This window comes from Notamacropus eugenii, chromosome 3 (genome assembly GCF_028372415.1).
Source record: "Notamacropus eugenii isolate mMacEug1 chromosome 3, mMacEug1.pri_v2, whole genome shotgun sequence".
In the NCBI taxonomy this organism is placed as follows: domain Eukaryota; kingdom Metazoa; phylum Chordata; class Mammalia; order Diprotodontia; family Macropodidae; genus Notamacropus; species Notamacropus eugenii.
In genome coordinates, this window is record NC_092874.1 from 288,691,655 (window position 1) to 288,709,972 (window position 18,318).

The 18,318-nt window shown below is 43.7% G+C and overlaps 1 protein-coding gene across 4 annotated transcripts in view; it reads left to right on the forward strand.

The window, feature by feature from the left end:
* Positions 1–200: 200 nt before the first annotated feature.
* The window catches only part of TCP11L2 (t-complex 11 like 2), a 49,869-nt gene continuing 31,751 nt past the window's right edge, over positions 201–18,318 (forward strand). For 2 of the 4 annotated variants that reach the window (XM_072655817.1, XM_072655815.1), the window contains exons 1-2: positions 201–356; positions 13,772–13,961. In XM_072655817.1, the coding sequence (XP_072511918.1) occupies positions 13,805–13,961 (157 nt within the window). In that variant the 5' untranslated portion in view covers positions 201–356; positions 13,772–13,804. Of the gene's footprint in view, positions 357–5,389; positions 5,495–13,771; positions 13,962–18,318 lie in introns of all 4 variants that reach the window. The other 2 variants (XM_072655816.1, XM_072655814.1) reach the window with 2 other exon arrangements.

An 18,318-nucleotide genomic window follows, 5' to 3' on the forward strand; every position in this document is an offset into this window, starting at 1 on the left:
TCCGGCCCTGCGCCGTCCTTTGTGGGTGTATGTTCTTGGCAGCGCCGCTTGGGCCTCACGTGGGGAGGGCGTCCAGGGGAGGGCGGGCCACGGGATGGGTCCCCCGGGCCCACACTCCCCCCCGGGGGCCGGGCGTGATGGGCGACGCCCTGGCTGGCTGCGCTGTCCCTCTGGGCCCTTTAAATACCGCGTGGGGCCGGGGGGAGGTTGGAGGGGGCTGGCTAGCGGCGCTGCGGGAGGGCCGTCCGGCAGGCCAGCGGCGAGCAGAGTGGAACCCAGCCGTGGCAGGACCGGCACGGACCGGACGGCACAGGACGGGACGGGAAGAGAGGCTGCCTCTCTCTACGCCCGGCTCGGTGGGTAGCCCACGGCTACGCACGGTAGGGGCGGGCAGCCAGCCTGCCTGAGGTTGGCATGGGCCATAGACTCCTTCTCGTTCCGCCCTCCTCCCATCCACAGGGATCCCGAGCCCCCCACTTAAGCCTTGGCTTTATTTCGGGGACGGGAAGGGAGGCAGCCTCCGCTTCGTGCCCGGGGACCTTCCCCGGTGCGTGTCTCACTTGTTTGTCCCCGAACCGCCGTCCCGCGTGGAAGCGGTGGGGAAGGAGAGGGGGCACTTGTGGGCGGCCCGGGATAAGCTGGCACCCCCGTCCCGAGTGGGAGCCCGGGTGCCTGGGGTTGTTTACGTCCGTGCTGGGCAGGTGCCAGCGTGTGCGCTCCGAACCAGCTTCCAAAAATACTCCTCGCGGAGGAGACAAGGGCAGGACTGGGGGCCCGGGGCACTTGTCAACCCCCACCCTAGGCCCCCCACATTGGGCATGCGGCACTTGCCTTTTTTCCCCAGATCGCGCTCCTGACCTGTCCACTCACCCTCCTTCCTTCCTGACTCCCCCATCCCTCCCAGAACTGGACAGGAGGCAGTTGTCCCTCCACCCCTCTCCTGACCTGTCCACTCTCCCTCTTCTCTTCTCGACCCTCCCCTCGGACTGGGCGGGGGGCACTAGTCACCCATTCGCCCCCTTCCTTCTCGAGTCTCTGATTCCCAGCTGTGGCCCCCCTCCCTCCAGAAACCCGAGCCTGAGCTTTGTGGGAGAAGGATGTGGGTTGTGGGAGATGGATGGATGTCTCTGTTTTGGGTTGGTTGCCTGGGCTTTCTCGGAGACGCCGCCTCTACCTCCGGTTCCTCTCCTCCCTCGGTTTTGTTTTGACAGGAAACGTGCTGCTTACAGGAGGGGAGGGGAGAGCAGGAGTCCAGAGCCCTAGGGTGGCTACGATCATTCAAGGCCACCTTCTCATTTTACACAGAGTTCAGGCAGGGGCAGGATTGGAACCTAGGATTCGAAACCCGATGTGCTTTCCAGCGCACCATCCTGTGGGGCTCCTGTGAGCTCTGAAATTGCATGGGAGGTCTGTAAATGAGGCAGTAATAGCTGCCTCTTGGGGAAGGACGATGGGACCCAGAACTGAAGGGAGGGCTGCCGTTTGTTGCAGCTGCCTAATTGCAGGGAGTGAGAGCTGGTACTCCCTGCACCTCCTTTCCCTTAGAAAGACTGGTGCCTTTCCATTAGAGAGGCTCTGAGCAGTCCCCCGAGGGACCTGACACACTTAGAGAAAGAGAAACCAGAGAAATACCAGGCTTCCTTCCTCATGTTCTCCCCGAGTCCCCAACTTGAAACTCCTGGTTTCCTCCGGGTTCTGAGAGGCTGCGTTTTTGTATGTGTTAACTAAGAGGATGGTTTTAGGATCTGGGTTTGAATCCTGTTAGTGACTTGACTTCTCTACCTGGGCCTCAGTTTCTTCTGTAAACATGGGATTGCACTGCTAGATGGTCTCTAAGGTCCCATCTGGTTCTAAATCCTGTGAGTATTTAAACCTGTTTCTTTTGTCAAATGAGGGGATTGGACTAGATAATCTCTTGAGACCCTTCCAGCACTAAATCTCATGATTTTGAATAATAACATCTTTTGGATCCAATACCAGTTTTCAATACCTGCCTACTCTTTCCTCCCTTTTGTAAGAATTACTTTTTGTTCACTTGTGTTTGACTCTTTGTGATCCTATTTAGGGTTTTCTTACTAAAGATACTGGAATGTTTTGCCATTTCCTTCTCCAGCTCATTTTCAGATGAGGAAACTGAGCAAACAGGGTTAAGTGACTTGCCCAGGGTCACACAGCTAGGAGATGCCTGAGGCTGGATTTGAACTCATATCTTCCTGGTTCCAGGCCTGGGTGCCCTATCCACTGTGTCACCTAGCTGCCACAAGAATTACTCTGCAGCTAATTCAGTATGTTAGTGGGTCCCCCATTAGGAGTTTCAGCAGCTCAGAATAGGACCAACGTGGAAGTAAATCTGTATGTGCTTGTGCTGAACCCTGGAAAAAAGGATTGTTAATAGGTAGGTGCTAGAAAAATAATAGGAAGTTGGAACAGTATGTTAGAATGTTAGGTTGGAGCTTTTCAAAGAGTCTCGCTTTCTAGAAATTGACCTCATTGATAGGGTCTAATCTAGCAGAGAATCCTACACAGTGATCAGAAGTATGAATTTCTCTACAGAGAATCCCTACAGTGATTATCCCCTTGGGCCAGGTGTTTAGCCCATTGGTGCCACCACTATATTGGTCTGGACTGAATGTAGAATGAGCAGTTTCTCCTACTTTCAGCACCCCGCTACCTTGCTGTCCCAAGTGCCTCGAGTCTTTTCGTGATCTGCGCCCAGGCATGACCCATGTCACAAAAATCGTTTTCTCTGTAACCCTGCCTCTGACCATTGTGCTTATGTTGTGAGTAGAGAGAAGTTGCTAAACAGGTCTTAAAGGTGGGCTCTAGGCCTGTTTTGCCCGTTCTGCTATTTACTAGCCGTATGACCTTGTATAAATAATTTCATCCCTCTTGGCCTCTGTTTCTTCCTCTGTAAAATGAGGTGGGGGAGGGGTGATTTCAGGAGTCCCTCTCAGTTCTAAATCCTATTATCTTGTGCAGTGACCTGCCCCAAGGCCATTAGTGGCCAGATAACACCTGTCTTCAGCCTTCTGGGTCATGTCTTTTGTCTTTCTCCTTCCCTTTCTTCCAAGCTTGTTTAAGCTGTGTAAGTCACACATCCAGTTCACTACAAGGTGTTAAAAACTGATAAGAGCTAGGACATTTGCATTTTAACTGGATACTGAAAAGTTATGACTTAAAAGATTAATTATCCTGTAACCATGGGTAAGTCACTTCCCCTTTGGATTGAGTAGTGCTTTCATCTGTAAAATGAGAGATCTGGACTCCATGACTTTTGAATTCCAACTCCAGAGTCTTGATCCCAGGATTGCATCATTTATCTGGGAGGATTCCTAAATGGAATAATTGTTTGGCTTCTCTAGTCAGCTGCTGGCGTGTTTCCTGTTTCCTTCTTTACATAGTGTTAGAGGACTTAGTCTTGGCATGTTTGTTTGATGTCATGTTGTAGTGCAGTGGTATCCATGTTACCACATTTGATGCCCAGGTTGTCAGGAACAGGTCAAAACAGAACTGTGAGAGGCTGGAGGATCTCCATGGAAGGACACCCGGGCCAGAGGAGCTTGATTGAACTAACCGAGGATGTTTAACTTGGAAAAGAGAAGATTTCAGGAACACTCGCAATAGCATGGTTCTATGAAGGATTGTCACATGGAAGGGTTTAGTTCAACTCCTTATGTACGTCCCCAAGGATCAGTGGGTAGAGGTGTGTTCATGGAGATAATTGAGGCTTAAAGTAAAGAACCATTGCTGCTGTGTTTTTTTTAAAAAAACAAAAACATTTAATTTTATTGTTATATTTTGGTTTACCTCATCTTAATTTCTGAATATATCCCTGGATAGAACAGCATCCCTCTCCAAAAAAGAGCTGTCTCTTATAATAAAAAGTAACAAAGAAAGAAGAGAGGGTGAATATGTTCAGCAAAACTAACCCACAGATCAAAGAAATCTGACATTTGTGTTACATTCCACACCTGTAATTCCCAACTTCTGGGAAGAAAAAAAGAGATGGAGATATATTCTCACATTTCTTTTTTTGAGGTCAAACTTGGTCATTATCAATCAACAATAATTTATTAATTGACTCTTTGTGCCCGCACCTTGCTAGGAGGTAGCAACATGTCTAGGGAGAGATACAACGATCCCCTCAGAACGATATAAAGAAAAAATGGAAACAATCTCTACTCTCAAGGAATTTCCATTTACCAGGCAAAACCTCTTTAAGCTGAGAAGTAGAATGGGGAACCTTGAGAATTAATGAGGTGCCCTTTACTGTAGAGCTCCAAGTTCTTGGAAGACTGGGGCTGGTTAGTTTCTTCATATCCTCAGCACTTAGCACAGCTATTCGTGTTTAATAATAAGTGCTTGTTGACTGATTGTTTATAATGAATACACTTGACCCCTTGAAGAAATATGAGAATGTTAACTCCCTCCCTTCTTTGTAGCACTAAAGGATGATGGGTGTGGAACACTGTATAAGATGTCAGATCTGGTTTCATCTGTTGACTAATTTTGTTGAACTGATTTCCTCTCACCCCTTTCTTTTTAATTCTGAAAAGAGGGCAGGAAGGAACAACTGGATGACTTTGTGGATTGTATTCCATGAAGAAGGGAATCCCCTTTCTTCTCTGGGTTAAGCTAAATGCATGTCCCTTTTTTATATGATCTCTTTGGGGTACAGACCTAGTAGTAGTATTGCTGGATCAATGGGTATGTATAGTTTGATTACCCTTTGGGCATAGTTCCATATTGCTCTCTAGAATGGTTTGATCAGTTCACAAGTTTACCAACGATACATTAGGCCCCAGTTTTCCCACATCTTCTCCAACATTTATCATTTTCCTTTTCTGTCCTATTTAGGCTAAATACTTCTCAAGAGGCCTTCCAGTGCTGAGATTCTGTGATTGAGACAGATTAGCCTTTTGATCACCCATAGAAGGTATTGGGCTACCAGGAGTTAGAGCAGGGCCTCTTACTTCAGCAGTTCAGAATTCAGTAGTGATTACTGTTACCAGACCAGGAGGCCTGGCCACATTTTACCTTTCTTTGGCCTGAAAGACTGAGGATGATCCATTTTTCAAGACAGTCTTCATTCATAAGCCAGCTCTAAGCACTTGAAGTTACTTCTCCCTGCAGAAATAAAATTTAGGCTGTAACACTCAGTAGCCTCCATAATGTGTGGAAGAGTCATTAACTTTTAGGGTCCTGCTGATTTGGTCATCAGGAAGTGCCCAATCAAATTTTCACATCCATTTCTTGACCTTTAAGATGACAAAGGATCCTACTGGGCTGGACCAAAGGGACAGTATTGTAATTCAGGATTTATTGTCAGAGAGAGGAGACTCCACTAGGAAAAATGTTTCTGTAACAGCTTTTCCTTTTCTTTGACCAGTGGTCTGGTGTAGTGTGTTGCTTGAGGTGATCTCCTGGCTCAGTAATGACTCTGAGACCTTCCTTCTGACCAGTAGTGGTGCTGAGTTCCAGTCTTCTCATACAGGTAGGCCAGAAAAATCACTCTGAAAAAACTCTCTTTTTTTGCCTGCTATCTAGAGCTAGAGGGATTCTTCCAGGTCAGCTAGTCCCACCCCTACATTTTATGAGCTTTTGACTTAGCCAAGGTCACAGAGGTCTCACCATGGGCCCAGAGTTCTAGGGTAGCAAGGACTTTGGAGATCACCAGTGAAGCCCAGAGAGGAGTAGGTTCATAGTCTTAGAACTCAAAGGTCACCCTCAGGAGTCACTGAGTACATCTTTGTCTTTTTTCGGGGGATGACACTTCAGTCCATAGAGGGGAAGCAGCTAGGGAGTAAATAGGGCTGGGCTCTGAGCCCAGGCCTCTGACTCTGACTCTCGGGCTGTTCCCACAACACCATCTTGTCTCCAGCTGTACATACAGTAAAGGTAATCTGTGTATACCAGGCCTTATCACTCAGAAAAACATGTCACTGAGAGGCTTTGCACCAATAAAACGGACTTTTAAAAAGTCTCAAAATTCTTTGGTGGGGGAGGGGGGATTTCCAAAATTCCTAAGAAAGCATTCATTTACTCTGAAGTTGACAGAGGTGCAATAGATTGTTGTAGAAGCCTGAGTGCCCATTGACAGTGTTTGGTTTTGATTTTTACAAAAACAAGATTTTAGGATGAAACTTTTTTCTGTAGAGGAGCCCAGGACTGGAGCTGCTTAGATTGGTTGGTATAGTAGAAGGAGCATTGAATTTGGAGTATTTGAGGTACAGTGTTACTGACCCGGTATTCTGGGTCAGAAGATTTGGGTTCAAATCTTGACTCTGCTACCAGCTACTATATCACCTTGGGCAAGTCACTTTTCCATATATCTCTAGTTCCTTTTCTGTAAGATGAGGGGGTTGAACTAGATGCCTCTGAGTGTCCTTCCAGCTCTAAGTCTATGATACTATGAAGTGGCTTAGCTTTTCTGGGCCTCAGTTTCTCCATTTGTAAAATGAGGGGATTGGACTAGATGCCTCTAAGGCCTCTTTCAGTCTAAGTCTGTGATCCTATGAAATGGCTTAACTTCTCTGGGCCTCAGTTTCCCTATCTGTAAAATGAGGGGGTTGGACTAGATGGTTCCTAAGGTCTCTTCCAGCTCAATGTATTTGATCCCATGAACCCTGCAACTTTCTAACTGTATCACTCTGGGCAGGTTACTTCCCCTGTTTGAGCCTCAGTTTCCTCACAGGTGAAATGGTGTGGTTAAAGTTGGTGACATCTCTTAGTTTCCTTCTAACTCTTGGTCAGTCTACCCAGTGATAAATCCATGATTCTCTTATGAGCTATACATAACTGAGAAGGCCTGGGGACAGGACTGAGTAATCAGTGTGGGAAAGAAAAGTGGGTGAAGAAGGAATGAATGAATAAGAATTGATTAAGCACCTGCTCTGTGCCTGGCACCACGCCAAGCTCTGGGGATACAAAAAGGCAAAAAATTATCCCTGCCCTCAAGGAGCTCAGTCTAATTACGGAGGTAGCATGCAAACGAATGTACAGGAAATAAACAATGTATAGGAGAAATAGGAAGTAATGGAAAGAGAAGGAGCTAGAATTAAGGGAAGGCTTCCAGTAAAAGATGGGATTTTCATTGGCACTGATAGGAAGAGGTCCATACTGGAATAAAGGATAGAGAGGGTTCCAGGCCTGACAGCCTGCCAGAGAGAATACCCAGAGCTGAGAATTGGAGTTGTTTAAGGACCAGCCAGGAGGCTGGTGTCGCTGGATCCGAGAGTGTGTGTTGAGGAGGAAGGTCTAAGAAGACCGAAAAAGTAGGAGGAGGCTCCATTATGAAGGGCATCGAATGTCCAACAGCATTTTATACTTGATCCTGGAGGGAATATGGTAGGGAGTTCACGTTATAGTAGAGCAAGTTAATGTATAAGGGAAGTTTTAGCTACAAGTCACAAGGAAAGGCCCTGTGGTCCTTAGAATATGGCAATAAAACAGATGACCTCAATGGTATCTTACGCACGGTACTTAAGCAAATTGGGAGTTATGAAATCATACTCTATAAGTAAAAACGGGATGTCCTGAATAATAATAGATGGAGTGTTCAGAAGTGATTATTTATCATCCATAAAGACAGCTTAGACAGTTTTTCAGCATGGAAGTAAAGTGATGGTGTTGGACTCAGTGACCTCTGAGGTCCCTTTCAGCTCTGAATATAGGATTTAGGTCTTCTTGGACACTGCCTGGTATAGACTTGATGTAAAGTGTATCTAAAAACCATCCAATGGGCCCTCCATTGATTTAGTCCCATGGCAAATGCATCTGAGACCAATAAAGGGTCCAGAACTGCAGAAGAGGAGGCTGGGATGTGTGTGAGTAATAGTATAAGGCTTATAGTGATGATGAGTTACTCCATGCTATTCCCTGGAAAAGAACAATCCATTTTTTCAAAGGCCAGTATTCTCCCAGTGATGCTCTCTATCTAGGAATCATGAAACATCACAGTCTCAGAAGAATAAGAATTGTGGGCAATCCATTGGATTGTGCAAGGGGAAAAATAATATTTTCAGAAGCAAACTTTCAGATCTTTAATAAGAGGCATCATGAGGGGTGGTAGGGAGAGAGCCAATCCCAGAGACAGCAAGACTTGAGTTTAGATCAGGCTGTGTATCCTTGGCAAGTAAGGTAAACTCAGTTACGGAGCCAGTGCTGATCTGCGTTGGTAGAGGGAGTTTCCTCATTGGGAATTCCTTATGCCAGTGAAATCACAGGACTTGTCCAATTAAAAAAATTAATATAAAAGTGTCAAAAGAAAAAAAAATTCTCAGACCAAGAAACTTGGATACTGGAGTGAAGTTTTTTATTCTAGAACTAGTGGTTTGTCTGAAACACAGGATCTTAGCTTGTAGAATTAGAGTCACAACCTTGAAAGTCTTTGTTACAGTCATTAGAAGATGTGCTTTGATTGAAACAAGGCCAACAGTGATTTGATGGATGATCAAAGACTTGAAAGAGAATTGGCAGGTCCCAGTGGGTAAAAATAATAGCTAGCATTTACCTGGTGTTTCAGAGTTTACAGAGTACTCAACAATCATCATCCCAATTGATCTCACCCTGACCCTGTGAGGTAGAAGCCACTGTTATTCCCATTTTCCAGATGAGCAAATCTGTGACTGTAATGAGAAGAATCATTGACTTTTGACCTTCATTCATAATTGAGCTCCAGTGAACCGTGGGGAATATAAAAGACAGTGGATTTGGATTTGAAGGACCAGGGTTCACTGTCTCTCTCCATTACTTATGCCCCTTGTGACCTTGGGCAAACTCTAACATCATCAGTCTCTATTTTCCGATCTGTAAAATGAGGGGTTGGTCTAGATGGTCTTTCCAGATTTAGATCTGTGGTCCTTCCTGAACCTCAGTTTCCTCATCTGCAAAGTGAAGAGACTAATTGGCCTCTGAAGTTCCTTCCAACCTTAGCTCTGTGAGCCTATGAATGATTGTCACTATTTATGATTTCATACTACATGCAAGGGCGGTTAGGGGGTGCCATAGTGCGTCTGGCCTGGAGTCAGGAAGACTCATCTTCTTGAGGTAAAATGTGGCCTCAGACACTTCCTACCTGGGTGACCCTGGGCAAGTCACTTAAACCTGTTGGCCTCAAGTTTCCTCATCTGTAAAATGAACTGCAGAAGGAAATGGCAAACTGCCCCAGTATCTCTGCCAAAAAAACCCCAAATGGGGTCACAAAAAGTCAGACACAACTAAACAAGTCACTTCACCCTGTCTACCTCAGTCTCCTCATCTGTAAAATGAGCTGGAGAAGGAAATGACAAACTTCTCTAGTATCTCTGCCAAGGAAACCCCAAATGGGGTCATGAAGAGTCAGACACAATTGAACAGCAGGAGTTGTCTGAAAATAGGACAGCCTGCCTTGGGAGAAAGGGTTCCGTTTCTCTGGAGGTGGAGGTGGGATGACATTATAGGAGGGGCTTCTTGATTGGATATGGATTGGCCCAGTTGACTTCTGGGATTCTTTCCATCTCTGAGAATTTCTGAAAAGGATCAAACGAATTTTCCTGGTCCCACCATGTTTTTACTTTCCTTATATTTCCAGGTCTTAGCCAGTGGTAGGCATATCGTAGACACTGGGTAAATGGTTCTTGACTGACTGATATATTGCCCCCTGAGGTTTTGTCTCATTTGATTCCCAAATACTATGGGATATTATGCTTTAATAACATGAATGCTTCCTTCCCACAGAAGCTCAATGGCTGCCTTTTCTCAGTCCCTCCAATTTGGGACTGGCTGGCTCTAACTCTTCAGCCTCCATCACAGATCACTCATGTTGCTCAGTTCAAAACTCTCTTCCCTTGGGATTTCTCCCCCACCTCTGACCTTGGCTTTTCCCCTCCCCTTCTTCCTGTTTTAGCTCCTTTTCCCCCCATAAAGTCTCTTTTTTAGAAGACAAACTTAGCAACATCAAGAGACAACAAATTGCAATGTACAAAGGAGAGAAAGTTGATTTCTGTTACGTCCAGCTTTTTATAAAAAACTATATATTAATTGGCTGGTGTGTGTATACATGTGGGTATACGAGCATTTATTAAGCACCTCTTGTGATTTATCACTGTGCTAAATGCTTACAAAGATCTCATTCGTGGGAATCTCTTCTGCTAGACGATACATATTTGTTATGAGGGTTTCTTTTTATTTTCTGATTGCTCATTGGTGGGCAGTGAGAGGGAGAGATAATAAATGCTTGTAAGAGTAAATAAATTTTTAAAAGATGAAAGGGAGGAAGATACATGAAATTGAATCCAGCAGGGAGTTCCAGTGCTGGCCTGCCTCCCTGTGTCCCCTTCTGACCTCATTCTGCTCTCTTCTGGGTTTTTAAGATGCTCTTTTTCCTTTCTTGAACCACTGTCACTGCCCACCCTGTTCCTGCTTCCCTAGCACGCCCTCTCCCCATACATCCACTCCTCTCCTGGGGTGGTTCCTTGTCCTTTTCCCACCCAGGGCTTCCTTGTGCATCTTTCCAAGGTCTCCTTCATAGCTACAGAGAAAATGCCCCTGTGTGTTTTCAGAGCCCTTCCTACAGGCTTTTCTTAAGTTTTGCTTATCACTGATATTCAGGATAGGAATTGGCCCTGTGATTTCACTGGAAGAGAGGACCTACCAGATAAGGAAACCCCTTCTACCTGTGCAGGTTGCCACCTTCTCTGCAACTTCTGTTTTCAGAGAGCTGGGGCACCCAGAGGAAAGTGACGTGCTCACGTTACACAGCCAGACTATGTCATGGGCAGGACAGAAATCTAGCTCTCCCTGACTCATGCCAGACAATAATAGTAACCCAATTCAGCAAGCATTCATTAAACATCCACTATGAATCTTAAAACAAGGATTGCTGTATGCTTAACACTGGGAATACAAAGAAAACCAAAAAAGGTAGATAGTGCCTGCCCTCAAGGAGCTTAGATTCTAAGAGAGGAAACAATAAAAGAAGATACAGAAAAAATGCATGGTAACTAGAGACATTAGCAGTGGGGAGCTTTATGCAGCTCCAGCTGAGTCTCGAAGGAATCACCCATCATGGAATGACAAACCATTCCAGTATCTTTGCCAAGAAAACCCCAAATGGGATCACTGAGTCAGACATGATTGAGACGACTGAACAGTTTAGCTAAAATGACATGATAGCGTCAGGATTCAAACCATCTCGACAGGCTTGGGACATTGAACAGAATAAAATAATGAAGTTCATTAAGGATAAATGGCAAATGTTGGACTTGGGTTTAAAAACTCAACAAGCCAGGTACAAGACGAGGCAAGGTGTGAGTGGATGGCAATTTTGTCTGGAAAAGATCAGAGGGCATTCTTTGATTAAAGCCTGAGTGGACAGTATGACAAGGTAGCCAAGATAGCAAATTCAATCCTGGACCCCATTAAGGGAGCCACGGAGACCAGGGGTTAGGGAGGTCATTGCCCTGCTGAACTCTCTTCTGGTCAGAGCATGTTGGAGCATTGGGTTGTGTTCTGACCGTGATGGTTTATGCTGAACAAAGATTCTTGGAAGGACTGAGGTGCTCAGCCTGTGGATGGGAAGTCTTAGGGAGCTTACTGGCCCACTCCAAGTATTTGAAGAGCTGTTTTATGGAAGAAAGATTGGCCCCAGTGGCCATGAGTAGGACCAAAGGGTAGAAGGTACAAAGAGGTAAATTTAGGCTGGATAGCATGGGGCAGGGGAGAGGAGAATTTCCTCATGATGAGAGGTATCCAAAGGTTGTGGAATGGGCTGCCCAGAGAAGTGTTGGCTTCTCCCCTCATGGGGCATTTCAAGCAGAGGTGAGAGGACCATTTTTCAGGGATCTTGTCAAGAGGATGCCCATTCAGAGATTGGACTAGATGATCCTCTGAGGTCCTTTCCAACTCTGAGACGTTGAGTCATTGGAACTGAGAACTCTCTGGAACATCCCCATTTGACAGATCATGTCAGAAGGTCAAAGAATTTAGAACTGGAAGGGAGAGGGACCTGAGGGATCAGCTAATACTGAGACTCAGAAATGGGAATTTGTTCAAGGTTACATTGGTAGTAAGTAGCAGAGCTGAGATTTGAACTCAGGTCTTTGAATTTCAAGTTCAAAACTCTGCCATATTATACAGTCCTCTCTGCTGATTTTACAGAAGAAGAAACTGAGGCTCCAGTGCAGTGTCCCAAATCTGCCTCCCGGGGGGGTAGTAGAATTCTATCTTCTTTCCACTCTTCTGTTCTGAGTTTTTACCAAGATGGTAGACAAAGCCCACTAGACATTGAAACCACTCTATCCTAACTATCTCCTGCCTAGGAATAGATGTTAATTAAAATGCTAATATTTCATTTATTACACAGTAAAAGTGAGACTTAGGGCAGGGGCATTTAGAGGGCTCTAACTGCATGTCTTTTTCCTGTAGAAACAACTGAGTTTAGCATTTAGTTAGTAAGAACAATGAGTTCCAATCATAAGCTGCCAGATGCTTCTCTTCCTCTTTCCCTCATATTGCCCACCCAACAGAGCTGATTCATTGACTGGCCCTGCTTAGCAGGGGTCTTCCCAGGGCTAGATTTGCCATTTTTCAGGTTGATCAGTGTAAGGGTGTTTATGTCCACTCCATACCATGGACCTCCTCATAAAACCAGAGCCTCGGAGGCCTTGCAATGCTTTCATTTACAGATGAGGAAAAAGAGTCACCCAGGTGATCTGTCACAGGGGCAGATTTGAACTCAGGTCCTGTGAGTCTATTACACTACACTTTCTCCTTGTATCCTGAAGCCCAAGGTGTCATTGCCCTCAAATACATTTCTGGGACTTGTCCAGAGCACTTACTGATATTGAGATCCTGGACGAGTCACCAAACCTCAGTTTCCTCATCTGCAAAATGGGGTTAAGAATTGCCCCCCCCAACCCTCAGGATTGTTGCAAGAATCAGGTAAGATAAGGTATGAGTCCTTTTGGAAATATTAAAGCATCATATAAGTGAGAGCTGTTGCTTTGGAGGTTGTTCTTATTGCAGAGGGCCCGTGGATGTTCACCTGGGTTGCTCAGCTCTGTCCCAGAGTACATTCACTGGTCAGCTGAGAAATCTCACCTTGCTTGAAATCCTTCGAAACAGAAGAGCCCCATTTGCTTTAACATAGGTGGTGTAATGGATAGAGTACTGGGCCTGGAGTCAGAAAGATCTGAGTTCAGATGTGACCTCAGATACTTCCTAGATGTGTGACCCTAGGCAAGTCACTTCACCCTGTTTGCCTCAGTTTCCTCATCTCTAAAATGAGTTGGAGAAGGAAATGGCAAACTCAGACACTTATAAGCAGTGTGACCCTGGACAAGTCACTTCACTCTGTTTGCCTTAGTTTCCTCATCTGTAAAATGATCTGGAGAAGGAAATGTCAGGCCTCTCCAGCATCTCTGCCAAGAAAACCCCAAATGGGGTCATGAGGAGTTGAACACAACTGAAAACTACTAAACAATAACAGGATTGTGGACTTTAGAGGGGACCACTGAGTCTCACCCCCTCATTTGGTAAATGAGGAAACTGAGTCACAGAGAAGTTAAACCACTTGCCAGGGTCACATAGGTAGATTTGAACCCAGGTCTTCCTGACTCCAGCTCCAAAACTCTGTAGTTCTGTCTCCAGGCAGGGGCGGTGGGCTCCACAATCTTTCCAGGGTCCCTTCTAGCCTTAGGTTCTCTAGCCATCAAGCTTTGCTAGACTCATTTTTCTATTATTCACTCCCTTTGCCCCCAAAAAACTGATTTGGGGGCTTTTGTCTGTGCAGGTGTCTCCATTTACTCTAAGACAGTGAAACAAAATGCCCTTTAATGATGAGAAGCGCTCAGTGAACGATGACCCCACAAGCGATTCAGACTCTTCAAGGATGTCAGAGAGCGCGGCTTCCCTCAGTGACTACGAGTGTTCTCGGCAGAGTTTCACAAGCGACTCCTCAAGCAAGTCCAGCTCTCCAGCCTGTAAGCAAATGGAGAAATCATTGGCCTTGGTCCCATCAAGCCTCCGTTGTACAGAGAGAGACCCCGAGGCCAAAGCCCACTCTCTTGTCATAGGAGGAAACAGGTCCAGAGCGAGGAAGGTCGCCTAGCTAGTAAATATAGGCCAAATACAGAGAGGGCCTCACTGGAATTATCCCCCCCTTTCCCAGCAACACTGTCCAAATGAGAGCAGCCACTTCAGTCACTCAGCTGACAGTAAGCACCTACTGTGTGCCAAGCTATACACTAACACTGGGGATATAAAGAGGCAAAAGACAGTTCCTGCTGTCATGAAGCTTATAGTCTGATGGGGGAAACGCCATACAAACAGCTGTCAATCAGTAAACATTTATTAAGTGCCGTTTGTGTGCCAGGCACTGTGCTAAACACTGGGGGTGCAAAGAGGCTAAAGACAGTCCCTACTCTCAGGAAACTCATAGTCTAATGGGGGAGACACCATACAAACAACTCTTGATCAGTAAACATTCAGTACCTACTGTGTGCCAGGGACAAAAGACAGCCTCTGCCCTCAAACATGCAAACAGGTATATACAAAGTAAGCTCTATGCAAATAGACTAGAATTAACTAAGAGAGGGAAAGCATAAAGTCCTTCCCATGAGGCACGTGACCTGGTGGCCAAATTCTCTGTAAAGGGGAAGCTGCTCCGGGAGCAAATTAATGTTTGTGCATTTTTTCCCCTTTGGTGAGATTTTTGAGTGTCTTTGAGTTGCATTGCCCAGAGCAGTGGTCCAGCCAGGAAGTGAAGTAACCAGAAGGTTTTCCTGGTGGTTTCAAAAATGGTTACATATCACCCCAGAGAGGCCCCAGCAAATGGAATCGGTTCAGTCAGCCTCACCAGCAGCAGCAGCAATTGTTTATTCCAAATTTCTGATTCCATCAGTGTAGGAGGTGATCCCCCAATCCTCAAGCCTGAAAGATTTGCTTGGGGCTTTGAGGGATCAAGCAACTTACCCAGGCTCACCCAGCCAGTAATGGGACTTGAACTCAGGTCTTTTTGACTCTGAAACTGGTTGTCTACTCACTGTTTACCACACTGCTTCTCAGCAGCAGTAGTATTAATGTCAGCATTAGCTGCTGACATTTATATAGTTCTCTTAGGCAAGTGGAGTGCTTCAGCTACATTATCTCATTTATCACTGGCTATAAGAAACAATTGAAAGAAAGTAATTTCTTGGGTGTCAGCTAACAAGGGTTTAATCATTTGTTTTTTCTTATTTATTTTTATTTGTTTATTTTGTTATTTCTTTTTAGTATTCATTTAAAAAATATTTTTAATATTTTAATTTAAAATTTTAAATATTTAATATTTTGAGTTCCATATTCTTTACCTTCCCCCTCTCCTCCCCATTGCAGGATGATATATCAGTTTAACATGTGAAGTCATGCAAAAGATATTCCCATATTGGCCATCCAAAAAGTATTTATTAAGTGCTTATTATGAGCTAGGCATCCAACTAAATGCTGGGGAGACAGAAAAAGGCGAAAACATGCTTCCTGCCTTCAAGGAGCTTACAGTTTGATGGGGGAGAAAACATGCAAGTGAATCCTATGTACATCCATAGACATATAGACAGTGTGAATGGAAGGAGGTCTCAGAGAGAGGACACCTTTTGTCCATCTTTATATGTTGTTAGGTCCTGAGGCTCATACACCATTGATTGGAGCCCAAAGAGATCTCTCAGGCCCTTCCTAGTCCTCATTTCACTGATCTGAAAACTCTGGCCTAGAATGGTTCAGGAGTCAAAGTATCACAAAGAAAAATGCCTTGAGATTCCAAAGAAAATTCTGAAAGAAAATTGAGACTGAGTATCCTAGACTTAGAAACCATAGAGGTGATTAAGACCAGTTCTTACATTTTACAGCAAATGAAGGCCCCAGTACCCGCTTAGCATGTAGAGCTGAAAGCGACCTTGGACATCATTTAGTCTAACCCACTCACAGTAAAGATGAGGCCCAGGGATGGGAAGTGATTTGCCTTACATCACTGTGAAGGAGTTTATTGACTGAGGCAAGATTGGAAACCAGGTCCTTTGACTTTGTCCCTCCAGAAAGTGCTTCATTAGCCGTAGAGTTTAGTCATTCAGGGGCTGTTATTTCCCTCTTATGGACCTTCTCTTTACCAATGCAGATCATGACTGCTGCAGGCCTGCATAGACAGTTTCATGAGTTTGTGTAGCTAAAAAAGGCATTCTCTGATCATTGCCACTCTGATGAGAAGGCTCAAGACTGAGCCGGCAGCTTCCTGTGTAGGAGTCGACAGCCTAGCTCAGCTACGTTGCACGTCCTCCCTTGTGAAATCAGACTTTAGGTGGTTAGCCTGAGACGATTAACTTTATTGGTATTTGGGGAAGGCCAATTTCAGCTCTTTAACACATAGACTTAAAAGCTGTCAACAAAACAGCTGAATAAATGTAAGGAAAATAAAAATTTTGGACTTAAACACCCAAAAGAGAGCATTTCTATAAACAAGTCATAACATAAAAAGATTCTATGAATCTCTGTTTCATGCCACTTGCTTTCAAATAAATGTGTGAGATACGGAATAAGACTTTATGTAAAACCTTTAACATTTAACAAAGTAGCCCCAAATAAAGCATGGTGATATCAGGGTATGCCTTGTTCTCCTGGTTCGGTTCCCTTCTCTCTGCATCAGTTCTTAGAGATCTTCCCAATCTCCTCTGAAAGTGTCTACTTTGTCATTTCTTATGGAGCAATAATACGTTATTGGTATGGTATATCATATTCTTATACCCCATATAGGATAGGGAAATATGGAAAATCCTTAAATGAATTCATACCACTTAAAACAGTGGGACCAGAACTACATATATGTGGCAACTAAATTGAAAATCCATACTCCATTTTCCAAAATTCGTGTATCACATAAAATATATGTATATAATTTGATACATGGAGATAGGCATATTATATTGCATATGATATATAGCATAATATATATATAACTATATACTTTTATATAGAGAAATAAAATTTGATATACCATACTATCCATGGTATAGCATTTTCATACAGCATAATTTGTATGTATATATAATTTGATATACATATATATAAAGAGAATTTGATATATCATACTCTACATGATACATTATCTTCATATAGTATACTTTGTACATGTATACATTTGATATTTAGAGAAATAGAATTTGACGTATTAGGTTGTTTAGGATATAATCATATAGCATAATTTGTGTATGTACCTATATACTTTGAGATATATGTATTTGTGTGTGTATATATATATATATATATATAATGTAATTTGATGCACTACACATGGTATATTCATATACCATAATATATAGAGATTATATGTCACATGCATCATGTTCTTATACTTTAATTTGTATGTATGTGCATGTGTATGCATACATATATATCTTGTTATAATAATATACTATAATGTGTGTGTGTGTAGCCATACCCCAATAAGATAATCACTCATCAAGTTCTATTAATTTTTTTATTTTTGCCGCTCTGAAAAGAGCTACTCTAAGCATTTTTGTATGTATGGTACTTTTTTTTTTTGCTTCAATCTCTTTGGGGATAAGTCTATATGATAAATTATATTGTCAGTAATTGTCAATAATAGAAATAAGTATTACTAATAATTATACTGTTGACAGTTTATATTATTACTACCACCGTGTAAATGATTGTCCTGCTTCTTCTTTATTTTGCTTCCTATCAGCTCGTTTGAGTCCTTCTAGCTTTTCCTTCTTTTCCTCATTTCTTATGGCTCGGTGATATTCCTTTACCTGCAGAGACTGCAGCTTTTTCAACCATTCTCCGTTAAATATATGGGCACCTACTTTATTATCAGTTTTTTTCCAAAACTTTTTTTTAGCCCATCCAAAGTAATAAAACAAAATTTAAATGAATAAAAAATCTAGTTTTATCATTTCCAAGCTCAATAAAGCAACATGTTACATAGTGGTAATCTCTTCCTTTTTTGATGTGACTCCCCAGCACTTATGTGTTTGGCACATAACAATTACTTAACTAGGTGACACAGTGGATAGAGTGTTGGACTTGGAGTCAAGAAGACCTGAGCTCAAAACTTGCCTCTGATACTTCCTAGTTGTGTGACTTATGGCAAGTCACTTAATCCTGTTTGCCTCAGTTTCCTCATTTGGAAAATTATCTGGTGAATGATCTTCACCAAGAAAACTCCAAAGGGGGGGGTCACGAAGAGTTGAACATGGCTGAAACAAATGAACAACAATAACAAAATACTTAATAAAGGTTTTTTCATTCATTCATGCATTCATTCCTTCATGGCTAGTCTTGGAATCA